Source organism: Leishmania major, chromosome 7, assembly GCF_000002725.2.
Source record: "Leishmania major strain Friedlin complete genome, chromosome 7".
NCBI lineage: Eukaryota > Euglenozoa > Kinetoplastea > Trypanosomatida > Trypanosomatidae > Leishmania > Leishmania major.
Genome location: NC_007248.2, coordinates 313,728 through 330,238, shown reverse-complemented (window position 1 = coordinate 330,238; position 16,511 = coordinate 313,728). Strand labels below are relative to the sequence as shown.

The 16,511-nt window shown below is 63.8% G+C and overlaps 4 protein-coding genes across 4 annotated transcripts; all 4 read right to left on the bottom strand.

Moving 5' to 3' along the window:
• Window positions 1–576: 576 nt before the first annotated feature.
• LMJF_07_0715 (hypothetical protein) lies at window positions 577–2,352 on the bottom strand (the record flags this gene model as incomplete). Its single annotated transcript, XM_003721729.1, has 1 exon — window positions 577–2,352. The coding sequence occupies one exon, from the start codon at window positions 2,350–2,352 to the stop codon at window positions 577–579; it is 1,776 nt and encodes a 591-aa protein (XP_003721777.1).
• A 1,449-nt stretch (window positions 2,353–3,801) lies between these two features.
• LMJF_07_0710 (putative centrin) lies at window positions 3,802–4,365 on the bottom strand (the record flags this gene model as incomplete). Its single annotated transcript, XM_001680926.1, has 1 exon — window positions 3,802–4,365. The coding sequence occupies one exon, from the start codon at window positions 4,363–4,365 to the stop codon at window positions 3,802–3,804; it is 564 nt and encodes a 187-aa protein (XP_001680978.1).
• Window positions 4,366–5,320: 955 nt separating this feature from the next.
• Window positions 5,321–8,071, bottom strand: LMJF_07_0700 (topoisomerase-related function protein-like protein; the record flags this gene model as incomplete). Its single annotated transcript, XM_001680925.1, has 1 exon — window positions 5,321–8,071. The coding sequence occupies one exon, from the start codon at window positions 8,069–8,071 to the stop codon at window positions 5,321–5,323; it is 2,751 nt and encodes a 916-aa protein (XP_001680977.1).
• Window positions 8,072–10,080: 2,009 nt separating this feature from the next.
• Window positions 10,081–15,147, bottom strand: LMJF_07_0690 (putative protein kinase; the record flags this gene model as incomplete). Its single annotated transcript, XM_001680924.1, has 1 exon — window positions 10,081–15,147. The coding sequence occupies one exon, from the start codon at window positions 15,145–15,147 to the stop codon at window positions 10,081–10,083; it is 5,067 nt and encodes a 1,688-aa protein (XP_001680976.1).
• Between the last annotated feature and the right edge of the window lie 1,364 nt (window positions 15,148–16,511).

Here is a 16,511-nt window from a genome sequence, read left to right as displayed (position 1 = left end):
CGGCGTGGCATCACGCGCCATGTCCGAAGGCGTGCAGACGTGTGGGTGTGTGTGTGTGGGTGGGGGGGGGGGGGGGGGGGGTATGTGTGCTGGGCGATCGGCCCTGCCCTTTGTTCTGCTGCTTTCACCTTGCCCGTTCCTCCCTCGCCCCCCCCGCCCGCCGTCGCATAGCACTACACGGATGCGCCTGCGTGCACCGGTGTGAGTAGTTGTGAACGTGTGCGTGTGTCCACCTCCGTGAGCCCGGCATGCACGGGGGCATGTCCGTCCACTAAACGCGAGCAGGTGTGTCGTGGACGGACGGAAAAGGGAAAAGAAGATCTAGAAGCCACAAGCGGTACACATGAGTGCGTCTGCATGCATGTGTGAGCGTCTGCGGGTGTGTATGTGCGGGGGAAGGCAAGTGAGAAGCGCGGGGCACATCACCTCCTCTTGGGATTCAAAGACGTCGATGGCACAAGAGGCACTGCAACAGCCTTTCTCGGTGATCTGCTCAGTCTGGCGGCATGTGCGCGCCATCTCTAGGCAACGCCACCACTCCTCCCGTCCGCCCTCCCGCCCGCCCTCTCTGTCATGTCAACGTTGCACGCTGGCACGCGTTGATTCTAGTGCATGGGTGCGCTGTCGCTGGAGCTGCAGCCGTCGCTGCTGTGCCTGATGCAGCGTTGCCACCTCGTGCTGAAACCGCTGCTGCGACTCCGTGTAGGGGTCTAAGGCTGACGATGGAGGAGGCGACGGCGGGAGCGCAGGCGGCGGAGCAGCGACGGCGGTGGGGGCCGGCATGTCGGAGCGAGTGCCCGCGAAGCAAACGGATGAGGCGTCGGACGCTGGGAAAGGAGGAGGGTTGGCACGACGCACGTCATCTGCAACATTCTCCAGGCTGAAGGTACCACCACTGCGCGCGTTGGCCTCGTCGCGGATGCCTTCGAGGCCGTCGTGGATTGCCGCGTGACGGGCAGGTGACCGTGAAGGCCTCGAAGGCATCCGCGACGACGTCGAAGAGCGCCGCAACATTCCGGGTGCCTGATTGCCAAGCAGCAGCTCTTGCACAAGTCGCTTCCGCAAGCGACGCAGCGCCGCACCTGTCGCGCGACTCGGCAACGCAAGTGGCTGCCCACAGGAGTCGGTCAATGTCATGAGGATCTGATGAAGGTTGTCGAGTCTTCTCGTAGCGGCTCCTCCACTGCTGCCGTCGCTCGAGCTATGTAAGGCGGCATCCAGTAGCTGCACGGCGCGTAACATACGCCGTTGGAGCTGCGACGCAGCCAAGGCATGCCTTGGCGATGGCGGTGGAGGGAGGGCATGGGAAGCCGTGGCTGACGGGCATACTTCGGCATAAAGTGCGTCCTTAGAGAGATCGACACGGGTGCTAAAGCAGGAAGCAGCATCAGCACCGACGAGCGAGGCTATGCGAGTGGTTGGGGCTCCCAAGCGTGATGTCTGATACCTGCTCGAGCGACCGTCGTCGTGGAGCTGCGTCGACGGCGGAGGCTGCGTTGCCGTGAACGGCAGCATTGACGATACCGATGCGGACACGTCAGAAGGAGTCGCCGCCCTTCCGGGGGACGCCGCCGGAGGACGCACCTCCGCCGTGCAAGACGGCGCTGCATCAGGAGGTGCGGCACACCCTTCACAACCCCAATGACGACCGACTCCGCTGTGAGGCGCTGTGGTCGTGGTGCACCCGCCACCCACGCCTCCTGCCCCTCCTGCCGTCGCCACCTCCGCTCGTCCCCAGGCCCTTGCAATGAGATCGTCGAATGCATGGGCGACTGCCACACGCCCCGCAGACGGCAGCGGCAGCGAGTCTGAGGAGGGGCACGCAAGAACATCAGCCGCTGCCGGTGCCGAGCCGCGCTCACCGTCACACACGACCCGAACAAAGGTGTGAGGCTTGGTAGTGCGGTGAATGGATGGCGCTGCTGCTCGAGCAGAGCTGTTGTGGTGCCGCTGCAGGGCCTGCAAGCAAAGGCGTGTTGATCCGTGGACAGCGCCACGGCTTGCCGGCGGACTCATGAGGCAGTCACGGCAACGCTCGCAAGCGCTCCAGTTCACATCATGGTCACCCAGCACTCCCGGTGGTGCCGAGGTAGGTGGCGCACGCGCGATGCTCTTCGGCGGCGACGTCACTTCAGCTGCCTCGCCGCCAGCTCGAGCCTCTGCTGTTGCCAGCGCCGACTGCATCGTCACCACCGGCGATGCGGTGAGTGGGTCGCTTGGATTGGCTGTGCTGTGGACGGGTGTGTTCAGGAATGCACCACGATCCCCGGTGCGCTGGTGCCATCCCAAGCGCAGTAGGGCTGCCTGGATGCGCCGAACTTGTTCGCGGCACGCGTCAGAGGCGGACTCCATGGTGCTTGCTAGCAGTGAACCGAGCGGCGTGCCAAGCAGTGGCAGCGCATCCTTGGAATGTGCATCGGTATCTTGCACGTGGCGCGGAGGGCACTCAACGCCCCACCCCACCCCCGCTTCTTCTCAAGATGAGGGGCGGAAGAGCGAGGAGAGACCTAAGCGAATAGAGGCACAAGGCTGCTATGCGTTGCCCCTGCCGCGCCCTCACGATTCAGTGCCTCCAAGCACGCCTCAAAATCACACGCACACTGGCGGATGGCGGAAAGACGTCTGCTCAGGCCGACAGCACGAGACGAGGAACTCAACATACGAAGAAGCAGGGCGTAAGAGAAAGACGGGCGGGTGGAAGAGAAGGATCGGGATGCGGGGCACAGAAAGGCAGCACGCATGTGCGCGGCGAGCGCACGTACGCCGGTACAGGCACGCGGAACCAAAAGGGGAAGGTGGGGGCCATCTGCGTGGGTGCGTGCGAGTGCCGCAACGGCCCTTGACAGATGCTGGGCAGCATCACCACTACTGTGGACACCCCTTGCACCTTCTGCGTTTTGCATGTCATCCGCCTCTCCTCCACATCCCCTTCCCCTCCCGCTCCCCTCTCTGCCGCATGCGAAAAAAATGGGGGCACGCCGGCGTACACCACCCCCATACACACACACTGCACACAGGCAGATCCGCGCACGACTCTCTGCCTGCCTATGCATGAATGTTGGCAGAGCAGTTCAGCAAATGGGGGAGGGAGGGAGCACGAAAGATGGAGAGGGACCGTGCAGGAGGTGGGGGAGGAGGGGGTTCGGCAAGCGAGCTGGAAGAGGCAGACGTGTCTTCACAGACCACAAACGCCCGCGGCCGTTCTTCAGCCGCCCTCTCGGGCACCGCACAAAGTAGGTGGCACAGCCTGCACGAGCAACAACAAAAGAAAAGGAAGGGAGTTGATGCGACGCACAGAGGAAGGAAAGGGCCGGCGTGCTGCTGCCAAGGTCGAATGCACGCCCACACACGTGTGATAGTTTACATCGAAAGCTTCTTCGCCATTCGTCTCTGCTCTGTTCTGACCTGTTCTGTGTGTGTGTGTGTGTGTGTGTGTGCGGAAGGGCAGAGGGGGAGGGAGGATCGTCGGCGTTCGCTCGCCTGTGTGTCCGCCGCACACCGTTTCGCTGCTGCTGCTGCGTGGCGTGATGTCAACAGAAAGACGCACCCCCGCACCACCTCCGACCAAACAAGAACCGAGCAACAGGACGGAGAAGAAGTGCGCCGTGCGGTATGGAGGAAAAGGGATGGGAAGGGGGGAGGTTCGGCTACACAAACACACACACACACATGCACATACACATACATGCAATTGAGCGCCAGCCGCTCCGTCACACGAGTTGACCCTCTCCCTCGTAGCTCCGTAGTTCGCTGGCGTGCGCACATCTTTCCGCGCAGCCTCCTCCCGCTGCGTTGGCGCCCTTAGTACAGCGACGTCTTCTTCATTAAGCGAAGAAACTCCTCCTCGCTCACCTCGCCGTCCCCGTCACGGTCCGCCTCGTCGATCATCTCCTGCAGCTCGGCGTCCGTCATGTTCTCGCCAAGCTCCACCGCCACTCGCTTCAAGTTCTGGAACGAGATCTTGCCAGTGCCCTCTGTGTCGAAGAGCACGAACGCCTTCAGCATCTCCTCCCGCGAGTCCCGTTGTGACACCTTGTGCTTCATAATCTGCACAAACTGCGAGAAGGTGATCACGTCGCTGGACGCGTTCACATTGCCGGCGCTCGGCAGCCGCGTAGTGGTTGCTTCGTAGCCGCTGCCACCGGTGACGCTGTTGATAAGCTGCTGAAGCTCCTCCTTACGAGGCTCGAAGCCGAGTGCCCGCATGGCAACGCGCAGCTCCCGCACGTCGATCGTGCCACTGCCATCCGTGTCGAATAAGTCGAACGCCTCGCGGATTTCCTCCAGCTGATCCTTGCTGAGCTCGGTGTTCGCGTTCGATGCGGAGGTGCTCGGCCTTAAAGGTGTGTTGCTCGCGATACTCATTGGTGCTGCGCTGCTCTACTGCCTTCTACGAGAGAGAGAGAGCTGTGCGCCCTTCGGCGTGTCTGTATGTGTGGATGTTCTGCACAGTGGCGATGTACGTGGGAGGTGGAAGGGGTGGGGGGAAGTCGGGAGAGGGAGAGAAGGGGGAAGTTTGACTACCGTGGCTGACCAGCTCTTCTCAGCTTGTCCCGTGTGTGTGTGTGTGTGTGTGTGTGTGTATTTGTGCGCGTGCGCGAGAAAGGAGGAGAGGCACCGTCATGCGTGTCCACACACACACACACGCATACACGTATACAAGGTGGTCAGAGAGGGCGGGGAGGAGAAGACGGAGGATGGTTGTGCGTTTTCAATCCTTGTGCGCGCGCCTGACCGTGCGTGCCTATGTCTGTGTGCGACAAGCAGGGCGGGTGGCCAAGAGAGACGGAGAGAGCGGGGTCGCCACGACCAAGGGGTTGCGTTGAGGCGGCACGCGTACGTGTCCATCAGATGGTGCACCGCACAGCAACATAACGCATGGATGTGCATGGGCGGGTTAGAGAAAAGGAAGTCGCTGCATAAAATGCGTGTGTTGCGTCGGGTCTTACGCGCGTTAAGCAACTCGTTCCCTTGCGTCATTCTTGAAGGGTTACACTGCACACACAACTACACAACCACACACACACACACACACACATACACACACACATGCAAGCGTGTTGCGTGTGCGCATCGGCACACACGCACAAACAGACAGACACATACGCACACGAGTGTAAGAATGCGCACACTTGCGCCAGCCACCGTGACAACACGCCGCAGCATCGACACCAACGCGCCCCAACCCCTCTTCAGGACGTTTTCCTATTCGCCTCATCCTCCTTCCGGGAAACCTCCATCACGGTTATGCGCGTGTGTAGGGCCGTCATCGTCGCACTCTCTACGGGCGGAGGCAGAGGTGAGGGAGGGGGCTGCTTCACTACTGTCGCAGCTTGCGACTCCGCTCTGTCCTTCTCGACACATCCACGCGCACCGAGCTGGCGTGGCTCTCTGAGCCGGTGGTGCACGACGACGACGGCGAGCTGCTGCGAGAGGGCAACACGGTATCCTGACGGCGGTTTCTCTGCACCTTTCTCCGACTCATCTCATCCTCGGCCTCGCGCTGGCGCCTCTTCGTGCCAACCTCCGACGCCGGCGGAGGTGGCGAGGACGACTCTCGCAGCTGGGAAAGCACCAAGCGCTCCTCCAGTGACGTGACGCGCCGCTGCTGTGGAAACGGAACGGGATCCCCCTCGCGCCGCCGCAGCCGTCGCGCGCGCCAGCTGTGCGCCACACCGTCGCCGTTGCCCTGCAGCATCGCCACGTCCTCATCGCGCCGGAAGTCTTGAACCTCCTTCATGTACGCCGGCACCTCGGCGCTCAGTCGCTTGTACGCCGCGGCCACGGCCCGCCGACGGTACACCATCTCCGCATCGGCATGGAAAATGCGCGAGAGCAGCGTCGGACGGCGACTGATGTCGTTCGAGGACGGCGACGAGGACGGCGCAGGCGAGGACGGCGCAGGCGAGGACGGCCGCCCCGCGTCCGCCGCGGCTCGGTCGAAGTCGGCCGTCAGGGCAAGATAGGCGTAGGAGAACATGGCGGAAAGAGAATGAAAAAACCGCAGTGAGCTGGCGGCGTTGTTAGAGGCGTCCACCGGGTCCTCTATCCACACCTGCGCGGGGCCCATCGGGCCCCGCGGGGGGCTGGCCAGCACCGGTGACTGCATTCGACCGCCACAGTCGGCACGGATGCGGAAATCGCCTTCGTCGTGAACGTCCACAGCCATCGCGTCATCGGCGTTGCTCGGCACAGCGTAGTTCGTCAGGCACACGGCTACTCTTCGGTAGTTCCAATGCTGACCGCACATGCGAAAGAAATCGACCAGTAGCCTGCCAAGCCCCGTCATGGTCCGTTTCTCCGGCTGCGTTGTATAGATGGGGTGCTGCCGCAGGAAGGCGACGACGAGCAGCGTGGCGGCGTAGCTGCCAAGGCCTCCGTAGTACGGTTCATGCATGCCGCGCTGCATGACAAAGTACTTCACGACCAAGGTAAGCGGCAGTGCCTCTGGGTACATGTTCATGTACTGCACAATGCACTCCGAGTTGCGCTTGCCGTCCACAGCGCCAACACTAATGTCGACGTCGATGAGCGAGCCCTTGTGGACAAACTTGATGAGCGGCACCTTCGTCTTGAGAATCACCTGTGGATAGACGTTCTCGCACATGCCCGCGCTGCTGATCTCCTTTGCCAAGCTGGTGAGCGCCTCCTCCGCCGACACGGGCACATCCAACAGCGTGATGTCAAGGTCCGACAGCGGCAGCAGCAGGTGGGTGTACATACTGCCGTAGACGAGTACCGAGCTGCCAGGCCACAGCCGATCGGCCAGCCGGCCAATATCCTTCTCGATGTAGCGCCGCATTGTCACCTCCGCCTCTGTCGGGCGAAGGTAGTCGACGAGGTCCGTGACCTCCTGGTGGAGGGCGATGAGGGGGCTGGCGCTACAGTAGCCGCCGTGCTGCTCCATCCGCGTGATGCTCCACAGCGGCACCACCAGCACACAATCTTGCTCCATCTGCTGCGGTGATGGTGGTGTCTGACGCCGCTGCTCCTGGCTGCGAGAGGATCTGCGGTCGTGCACGTTGCGTTTCTCGCCGCGAGAGACAGACGGCTGCAGGTGCACGGTCGCCTGCAGTGCATCGGCGTCGAGCGCTCTACTTCCTGTCGCGGAAGTGAGTCGAAAGTTCAGGTAGTCCCCAGTGAGGCCTTCGTGCTCGGCCTCCACATCCAGCTGCTCCCCGCCCTCCGATAAGCGTGTGAGTGGGTTCACGGAAGCTGCCTCAGCAGCAGCAGCAGCAGTGCGCTCCACAGGCGTACTCACAGACGGGGAGCCGCCACTGAGAGCCACGCCCGCGGATCCCTCATCTTTTGCGGCCGCCTTCTTTGTATTTTTTGGCCGCTTGTACTGCGACGCCGTGCGATCCTCCGGCACGTACTCGTCGCTATCATCGCCGTCGTAGTCAGCGGCAACCGTACCGATGTCCGCGTCAGCGCCTGCGCCGTCGCTGCCGCTGTCCTCGGCAGAATCATAGGTTTCGGGACGGCGCTGACGGCGTGCCTGCCGTGGACCCTCCGTCGCAACGGTGTCGAGGCTGTCGCCGCTGACGGAGCTCACCGTCTTCGCTGCAACACGCACTGGCACGACTCGGTCTTTGTCCTGCCGACTCCGATCCGCTGCAGCGGCGGCACGGTGAGCGCCAAGCTGCGCCTGGTGACGACGAAGCTTGTCCGCGACGTGCGCGGCGATCCGAGGCGTCTCATCCCTCGCGGAGGGATCCTCCTGGAGCAGGAGCCAGTCCTCATCAAAATCGCCCCGCTTGCTTTGAAAGCGCGCGAAGATGTCGAGCGTCGGTATCGTCAGTGTCGGCGTCGGCACATCCATCACTGCGGCGCTCGCGCTACCCACAGGATTACCCGAACTCCGCGGCTCATCTCGCGCGACTGGTGTTGCTGGTGACGTCACAGATGGTGACAGCGACGCAGCAGCAGCGGCAGTAGCGGCGGCGGCGACGGATGCGTCATGGCCATTGACAGCAGCAGAAAGACCTGGCGCTTCGGGAGTGACAGCAGCACTTGACGCGCCAACCACGGTGCTCTTGGAGCTCACGACACGGCCGCCGCGGCGCTTCATGGCAATGCGTGCGAGCACGACGAAGACGTGGGGACGATCAGGGCGGCCGATCTCACGTCACCCCTCCCCCTTATATACTTTTCCTTTGTGGAACGCGCGCGAAGAGCGAGACAGAGAGAACGAGAGCAGGAAGAGAAGGGCGTCGATACAACCAGGCAGACCAAGAAAGAGGGAGAGAAAGGAGTTGTATACGCGCGTGATTGCACGGCTGGCGATGAGGATAGCAACGCCGCGGTGCGACGGCAAAGACGCGGATGTCCGTGCGTAGGTAAAGGAAGGGAGGAAGGGGGAGAGGGTGCGGATGATTGATGAGAGCACTGTCGCATACGGAGGCGTGTACATGAGCGCGTCGGTGTGCTGGCCTTCCCCGCGCGGCTCGCGCCCTCGCCCTCCAGCTCGCAGGCGCGGAGAGACCGGCACGCCCACACGCACACGCTTCCTCTTCTGCACCAGCACCGCTCAAACTCCGCTGCGCACCACCAATGACGAAAGAACAACCACAACTGTGCACGAGCCACAGACGAAAGGAAGAGGGCGGGAGAGACGCCCCCAGGGAGACAGGCACGGGACAGGCTCCCCTGTCTCCCGCCACAACGCGGTGCGTCTTCCTCGTGGCAGTACCCCTCTTCTTCTCGTCCTGCTCAGCTCTCTTTCCTTTGTTAGCGCTGGAGCTGTCCGCGCCAGGTAGAAAAGTACGGCCACAGATGTGGCGGCGAGGGCGAGGCAACGGCTACGACAACACGGATGAGCAGCAGAGACGATGTACAGGCACGCGGCACGGATATGATGTGGGTGCCGGTCTCAGCAGGTGTCGGGTGCCACGAAGAGAATACGCAAGTCCCGTCCGCGAGAATGACTCACAGAACATAGAAAGATGATACCAGAGCCAGGCAGAGTTGCAGTGGGGCAGAAGGGGCGAGGGGAGAGTCCATCAGCCCCCTGGTATGCTGAACAAGCACGGAAGACCGTGGCATATCCTAGTCACAGGAAGGGGGGGGTGAGAGACCCACAGCCGTATGAGGGCGGCGCCAGGCGGCGAGGGCGATCGCAGCACGCAAACGCAGACATGCGCCGCACGCTGGCAGAGATGGCGCGGTTTCGATCACGTCATAGCGTGAAGAGGCGGCGGCGGCGTCGCTCACTCTACACTCGGCGTGCGCTCCGGCGAAGCGGGAGGAAGTGGGGCACAGAGAAGAGGAGGTCGAGACGACGACGGAGCAGACGGCGCTGACCTGCCGCGCACGCGTGTGGCGGGTTTCTCATTGCCCTGCTTTACGTGTTGGTTGTTGTGCGACGGCATCCACCTTGGGTGTTTCGCTCACGTTTTCGTACAGAACTGTGATATTATCGTATCACCGACCGAGACGCAGACAAGCACACGCCGAAGGAAAAGGCAGCGTGCTGCAAGACGGGCGTGGGAGAAGAGTGGCATGGTCGAGGTCAGGTCCCAGGCACATGCTAACATATACGCAGACAAACAAAGGCAGCTTACATGACCCCATGGACACACGCGCCGCGGCGCCAGTGAGCGCGACACGCACCCACACACATCGAAGGGGGGACACGTGCGTTGCACAGCATGTATCATCAGACAACGCTATCGAAGCCCGGGCGGTAGTCGGCGAGAGAGCGAGGAGGGGGGCCTGAGAGAGGGAAAGAGAAGCGGGCAGGCACAGGAGCTCGAGGAATGGCCAAGAGCGGTCAGGCAGGAGAGAAAGACCCCTCACGCATACACGCGCACATCGGTCCGCCAGGCTGGGAAGGGGATGGGACGGCGGCAATAAATATGCGCATCGACCGCTTGAGAGGGCAGCATCGGTGCCCCCAGCCTTCCCGCCAACCACCACCGTCACGACGGTAAAGAGGCTGAGGAAACAGAGAGAGAGAGAGAGAGCGAAACAGCGTCCGCACCTCAACGCACGCAGCGTGGGGACCACACGCCGAAAGAAAAGGGCCAGACGCGCGGCGTCTCCACATCCGCTGCGTGACGACACCCGTTGCAGTCCCTCCTAGACATCATCCTTGCAGAGAGTCAGGAAGGGATGGCGGAGAAGCTCCGCAGCGCTGCTGCGGTCCTCTGGTCGCACCCTCACACACGCGGCAACGAAGTCCTGCAGCGCCACGTAGAGACGCATGACGTGACGTTGTTCGCGGAAGAGGCGCACCTCGTCGGCGGCGTTCGATCCGCCGAGCTGCAGGCCCGCGGTCGTCGCAGAGGCGGCACGCGCGAACGACGAGGATGACGTGCCGCCGCGAGTGCTAGTGGCAGGGGTACGCACCGAAGCCGGCATCTTCGCGGTCAAGACCAACGATGAGCGCGGCGTGGCAGCGACTTCGCAGCCGCTGCAGCTCGTGTCTCCCACACTGGAAGGCGGTGGATCGTGCTGGCAAGCACGATCCACCGCCGACTCTGCGACGCACCTGCCATCGTCACCATAAGTGCCGTGGTCAACGCGCCGGCGCTGTGAGCAGGGCTCATCAAGCGCGTCCGAAACTGTGTTGTCAAGGTCGCCACCAACGACACCACTGTCGCGGTCGACGCGGCTGACTTCACGGTCCGCTTTCGACGCTGAGGGGTTGCGAGGTGCTTGAGCAGCGCCGCCCGCCTCCATCGCGCACGCTGCCACCTCATCCTGCTGCTTCTCAGCATCAGCCGTTGCCGGCAGGCCTTCCTGCGCCAGCCATTCTCTGGCCTCCTCCGCCCACGCGCGTATGAGCGGCGGCAACGGCAGCTCATCGCGTGCCGAGCCGATCCGGTACAACACTCGCAGCTTGTCCTTCGCAATGTGCCGCCACGGGGCGCAGCCGGTCGTCATCTCCATCACGACGCACCCCAGCGACCACACGTCGGCGGGACTGCCGATGGCATGGCTCTCAAAGCGGATCATCTCTGGCGCCATGTAAAGGGCCGTGCCGCGAAGTTCGGTGATGGCATCTCGGTCAACTAGCACTGGATAGCGGGGTGGTGACAAGACGTCGTCGAGGTCGCCGTTGGCGCCTCCCCTCACCGCCTTATCCATCCCTGCCAGTCCCTGTTGCTGCTGCCGTGGCGACCCCGGTGGCGGCGGCTGGATGCGCATAGCGCACCCGAGGTCCGCCAAGCGGCATTCGTCGACGGCCGCGACGAGTACGTTTGCCGTCTTCACATCGAGGTGGGCGTAGTTGTGCTGATGCAGGAAGCAAAGACCGTCAACGATTTGTTTCGTGAAGCACTGCGCCTGCTCAATAGACAAGGACGGCATCTGCGGGTGTAGCGCCTCGCTAAGCGGCATCATATCCAACGCCGAGCTGGATAAGGCAACGGAGCTGGCTGCCGAGGAGACGGAAGCGGCGGCGGCAGAGAGGCAGCCCCCTCCGCGGCGCGCAGGGTACTCTTCATCCTCGACGCTCTCCTCCCGGTGCCTGCGGACTTGCGGAGAGGCGTGGCCTGTGGCTTCGGTCGCCTCTGCCCCCGCCCTCTGAACATGCCCCGCCGCAGCGGAGCCGTCATCTGCGGCCTGCTGCCGCTGCTGCTTTGGTGAATTCGTTTTGAGGGCGGCAGCGGCCTCGGTGTGGCTCTCGCGCACCTCGCGCAGACCCTGAAGTGGAGAGCACGTGCTCAGGTAGCTGGCGTCTTCGTTCACACTCTCGGTGTGCCGTCGCCACACCTCCACCGCAGCGACTGGTGGGCTGCCAGCCGCGCCGAAGTGACAACCCGCACTACGGCCAGCAGAGGCAGTCGACGGTTGCGGGGTAGCATCATCCGGGGCACTGCTAGCGTTCCACACAGCAGCATCGGTACTGTTGCCTTCCACCATGTAGTCCAGCAAGGAGCCGTGCTGGCAGTACTCGAGGTACATGAGAACTGAGTGACCACGCTTCTCTGCACCGAAGAAGCCCACAATCCACCGCACGTGATGACGCGCCGCAAGCGTCAGCACCTCCAGCTCCAGCTCTAGCTGCTTCAACCGCGTTCGCAGCTTCCGATCCTTCGCGTCGAAGACGATCTGCTTCGCTGCCAGCACCTGCCCAGTCTCTGTGTTCAGGCACTCGTACACCTTACCGCAGGCGCCACCGCCGAGGAAGGCGCCGATCGCCATCTCGCCGCTGCGCCCGGCGACACCGCGCAACCGAGGGCCATGCGGCGGCTCTGTAGGCGGCAACGGCGCAGCGAACGGGTTGATCTTACCGCTGGTGGTGGTAGTCGCCGCTGCCGCCGCGTCGCACGTGGGGCTACTCGTCCCTGAACCAGCTGCCGTCGCCCCCGCTGCCGGGGAGCTACAATGCTTGAGGCTGCCGCCAACGCTGATGCTGCTGCGCCGAGCCGGCCTCGGTCGCCCGCCGCCTGTCCTCGCCGCCTGCGCAAGACCAAGCATCGTCGACGCGTTATCGTTGTCCTCTGCATCAGATGCTTGATGCGGCTGCGAGTGAGTCAGTGACTTCCCCGTCGTGGTGGCAGCAGCGGGACGCGCAGGCGGAGAGTTTACGGCGAATGCGTGAGCGGCCTCACCACCACTGACGCTGCGCGAGTGCGCCAGTGACGCGGCACCAGGGGCACTCGAGGCTAGCGTCGCCGTCGTGGTTGGGCGTGTCGTGCGGGCGGCAGCACGCGCGGTTGTGCCACCGGAGAGGGATGAGAGGCCCGGGATTGACGCGCCCGCGTCACAGCGGCGCAGAGGCGGCAGCGCGCTCGTGTTCACCGTGCGCGAGGTGCCGGTTTCGCTGTCGTGGTAAGTGAGGGAGATGGTGTACGAAGCCGAGCCATCCTCCCGGTACTTTACGGTCAAATCGTCAACGCGGCGCTCGTTCGAGGGCTGCGCCGGTTTTGAATGGCTCAGCGGCGCTACGTTGCCCACGCCGGATGTCAAGACGGCGGTACCTGCCGATACAGAGACCTTGCGAGCTGCGGCTGGCTGTAAGCCAGCCGTGAGACTCGACTCGGCTGCCGGCCGCTCCATAGAGCGTCTTGTGGACGCAGCTGTTGCTGCTCCTGCTCCTGTCGCCATCGACGTGGCCGTGTGCGTCTCGTGCCCCACATCCTCGTCCTTTGCGCCCGCCTTCGAGGCAGCGGTGACGCCCGCGCCAAGACTCGGCACACGGTCCAGCTGACACCTTCGCCTGCACTGCTGCACCTCCGTCGTGACGTCGGAGTAGACATGGTTCTCGTAGTGGTGCGGCTGCAGCACGGAGGAGTAGAATACCCCTGATGCCGTGTCCGTGTAGTACTGCGAAGCCCAGGGGAATGGGCTGCGCATGCCGCCGGTTTTCCTGCTGAGCTCTGCACTGGAGAAATTCATGGCCGTCGATGCCGCAACAGCGCCCGTGTAGGCAGGGGACGACAGGGTGGCCAGAGGAGACGGCAGCGCATTCACGGCGCCGGCGCCGAGCCCGGCCGACCTCCTGCTTGCCTGCAGCTGCTGTGTGTAGCGATGTTGTTGCTCTCGACGACTCGTCAACACCGCCAGCTGTTCGGCGATGGTGCAGCGGTGAGCCACGGTCGGGGAAGAAGCAGGCTTGCCAGCCGACTCGGTGCTTGCAGCGTTCGGTGCCTCCGTGGACGACGCCTCGGGTGGCACCGGTGCTGCACCACTGTCGGCCGTGGCGCCAGCGGCTGTTGCTGCGGCACAGGGTGCGGGGTGCGGCGGCATCCTTCGCTCCTGCGCAGACTCCCGTATACTCGGCTTGCACGGACCCGCGCCGCTCCACGTGGCACTGGGGTCGCGTTTCTGCGAGCTGGCGGGCGTTTGACGGCAGGCGTCCGCGCTCTGACGGCGAAGGCTGCCGCGCATACCCGGCTGCTGCTTCTCCGCCGACAGGAAGCGCACATGAGACCCCGCGACGTGCTGTGCCGCCCCCTCCTCGTCCTCCACAACCACACCTGTTCTACACTGCCCGCAGATGGGGCTGCTGCCTGCGTGCAGTACAGCGAGCGACGAGCTGGACGCTGCCGCTGTCACCCCCTCGTGCTGCTGTTGCAATTTGCAAGACCCTGCGGCGCCGACCCGCGGAGATACAGCCACCGACGACACGGCGGAGCAGCGCGCTGTGTGGATATGGGAACCCGGGAAGGCCGAAGACGCGGAGGCGCCCAGCCGAACTGACGCTGTTGTGGCCACCAAGTTAGAGATGTCTCGCTGCAGATTGCGCTGCGCCACCGCCAACGCCGCTGAAGTAGCGAAAGTGTTGGTGGTAGACGCCGTGTGCACGCCGCTCCCGGTCGTCCCGGAGGTCGCCTCACCAGTGGTGGTGCTGTCCCCGGGGCCGCTGCCTACACTTCGGCTCACGCAAAAGCTGAGGTGCTGTAGCACAGGGAAAAAGAAGGAGTTGAGGAAGCGACTCGGTGGCGACGGCGCCCCGGCAACCGGCGAGACGGAGAGCCGCGGCGGGTGCAACGGCTGCGCGGGCGTGCTCGCTGACGCGGAGGAGGCTGCGGCCACGGAAAAGAGTTTCTGGTCGTCGCCGTACCACCGCACCGTGCGCGGCTTCCCCGTCGCCACCGGCGACCCCGACACGCTGCTGTGCACCGAGACGTCGCCTTTTACGACGCTGCTGCGATACACGCTCTCTGCAGTAGACGCGCGCCGCGTCGGTGACCTCGTCGAGGCGGCTGCAGTAGTCGGCACAATCGCGCCGGGACTCTCCCGCAGCAGCGCCGGGCTGTCGATGGTGGTAACGCGGGAGCCATCGTACGTGCGCGTCAGTGAGCCCGGCGCGCGGCGCCCAGACATGCCAGCAGCTGCTGCACCTCCATCCTCAGCGCACGCCTCATCTCTCCCGCTACGCCTGCGCATCTCGGGCTTCAGCAGCCCAAACACGCGCTTCCACCCGTGGGCGCCGCCGGCAAGACCCCGACGCGCATACGGCTCCAGGTCGTAGTAGTTGCTGAGGAGCGCCTTGGGCGATTCTGGTGGCGGCGGCGATGGGGCGGCAGAAGCGGCTGGTGTGGCGCACCGATCATGAAACTCAGCCGCACTGTCGTGCGCCATCTGCAAGGGCGGCGCACTACACTGGGCAAATCGCATGTCGCGGTTGCCGGAACGCGCACCAGCGTCCACGGCGGTATCCGTGGCGGGCGCCAACGAAGGCGGTTGCGCCATCACGTCCTGCTCGCGCTGACGCCCCTCGTCGAGCTCACTGTCTGATGCCGCGGTCGACGACGGATTCTCGCCAGCGACGGCGTGCGCTGCTGTGGAGTCGCAACCGCCAAGTGAGTTGCTGCGACAACAGGTTGTCGCACCATTCCTTGCGGTGCTGGGCGGCAAGGATGCGGCAGTCTCGACGCTGTCCTTCGCGATGTCGCCCGTGTGCGAAGGATATGCGGCCTCTGCATGCCTCGTGCACGGGCGGCCAGGAGTCGTAGACTGACCACGGTACACGCGGCTGCGGCGGCTCCGCACCTTATAGGAGTTGTACGCTACCGAGACCGTGGCAGCTGTCAGCGCGGCCAGCACCACGACTGTCACCGACACGCTCGACGGTGCCGCCGAAGAACTTGATGAGGCGGTGGTGGTGCTGCCACCGCCCTCTGCAGCCCTTTGGCTGGTCTGCTTCCTTCCCCACCTCCACGATGACGCGTGGTGATGTTGGGTGGCGGTAGGTGGCGACGGCGCAGACGGAGCCGAGGGTGTCGACATCCTCAGCGGATCACTTGGCATGGCTCAGCACCGAGGCCTTCTCAAGGAACAATAAGAGCGCTGAAGAGGGAGGGGGATGAGGAAAGATGAAGAGAGAGCGAGAGCTGCAATGGCTCCGCGAAAGGAGGGAGGCAGCGGGTCCGCGACCCGGGCCCCTTCTTGCGTCTCTCGTTGCGGGTTCCAGCAGATCCCACGTTACCGGCAATTCGCTTGTACACGGCGCGCGCGCGCGAAAGCGAGCTTGGATAGCCTTCTGCTGCGGATCACCGAAGCTCACCGCAGGACGCTCCCCTGCACTCACCTTTCGTGGAGCACGATGCGATTCCGTATGTACGCGCTAGGGAGGGGGGCGAGACGGGAAGGTGGAGGGCGTGGTAGCTGCCAGCGATGTCGCGGTGCTGGAGTAGGCGTGACGGTGCGCTTGATCTCTTCTGCGGAGCGCTGCGCGTACACACACAGATACAGCCGTACACGCCTTCTCGAGCTCGAGCCTACGGTGTGTGTCTGTGTGTTGTATATGTGTGTGTGAGAGAGAGAGAGATGGAGGGAGGGCGGCTCACAGACACACGCACACGGAACGAAAAAGAATGTAAACACTGGAGATGAGGCTGTCGATGGTGGTGCCCTCGACCCGCAAGAAAGGCAGAATCGCTTCACGGCAGACAAGCAGCCGAGCATCCAATCGCCTCCCTTGCACGAGGAAGAAAGAGGTAAGGGATTTAGGAACGGAAACGCCCATCAGTAGCGACCGCAGGGTCGGGGGGAGGAGGAGAGGGAGGGAGAGGCGAGCAGCCGACAGATGAACCGCGCACGCGCACGCACACAGG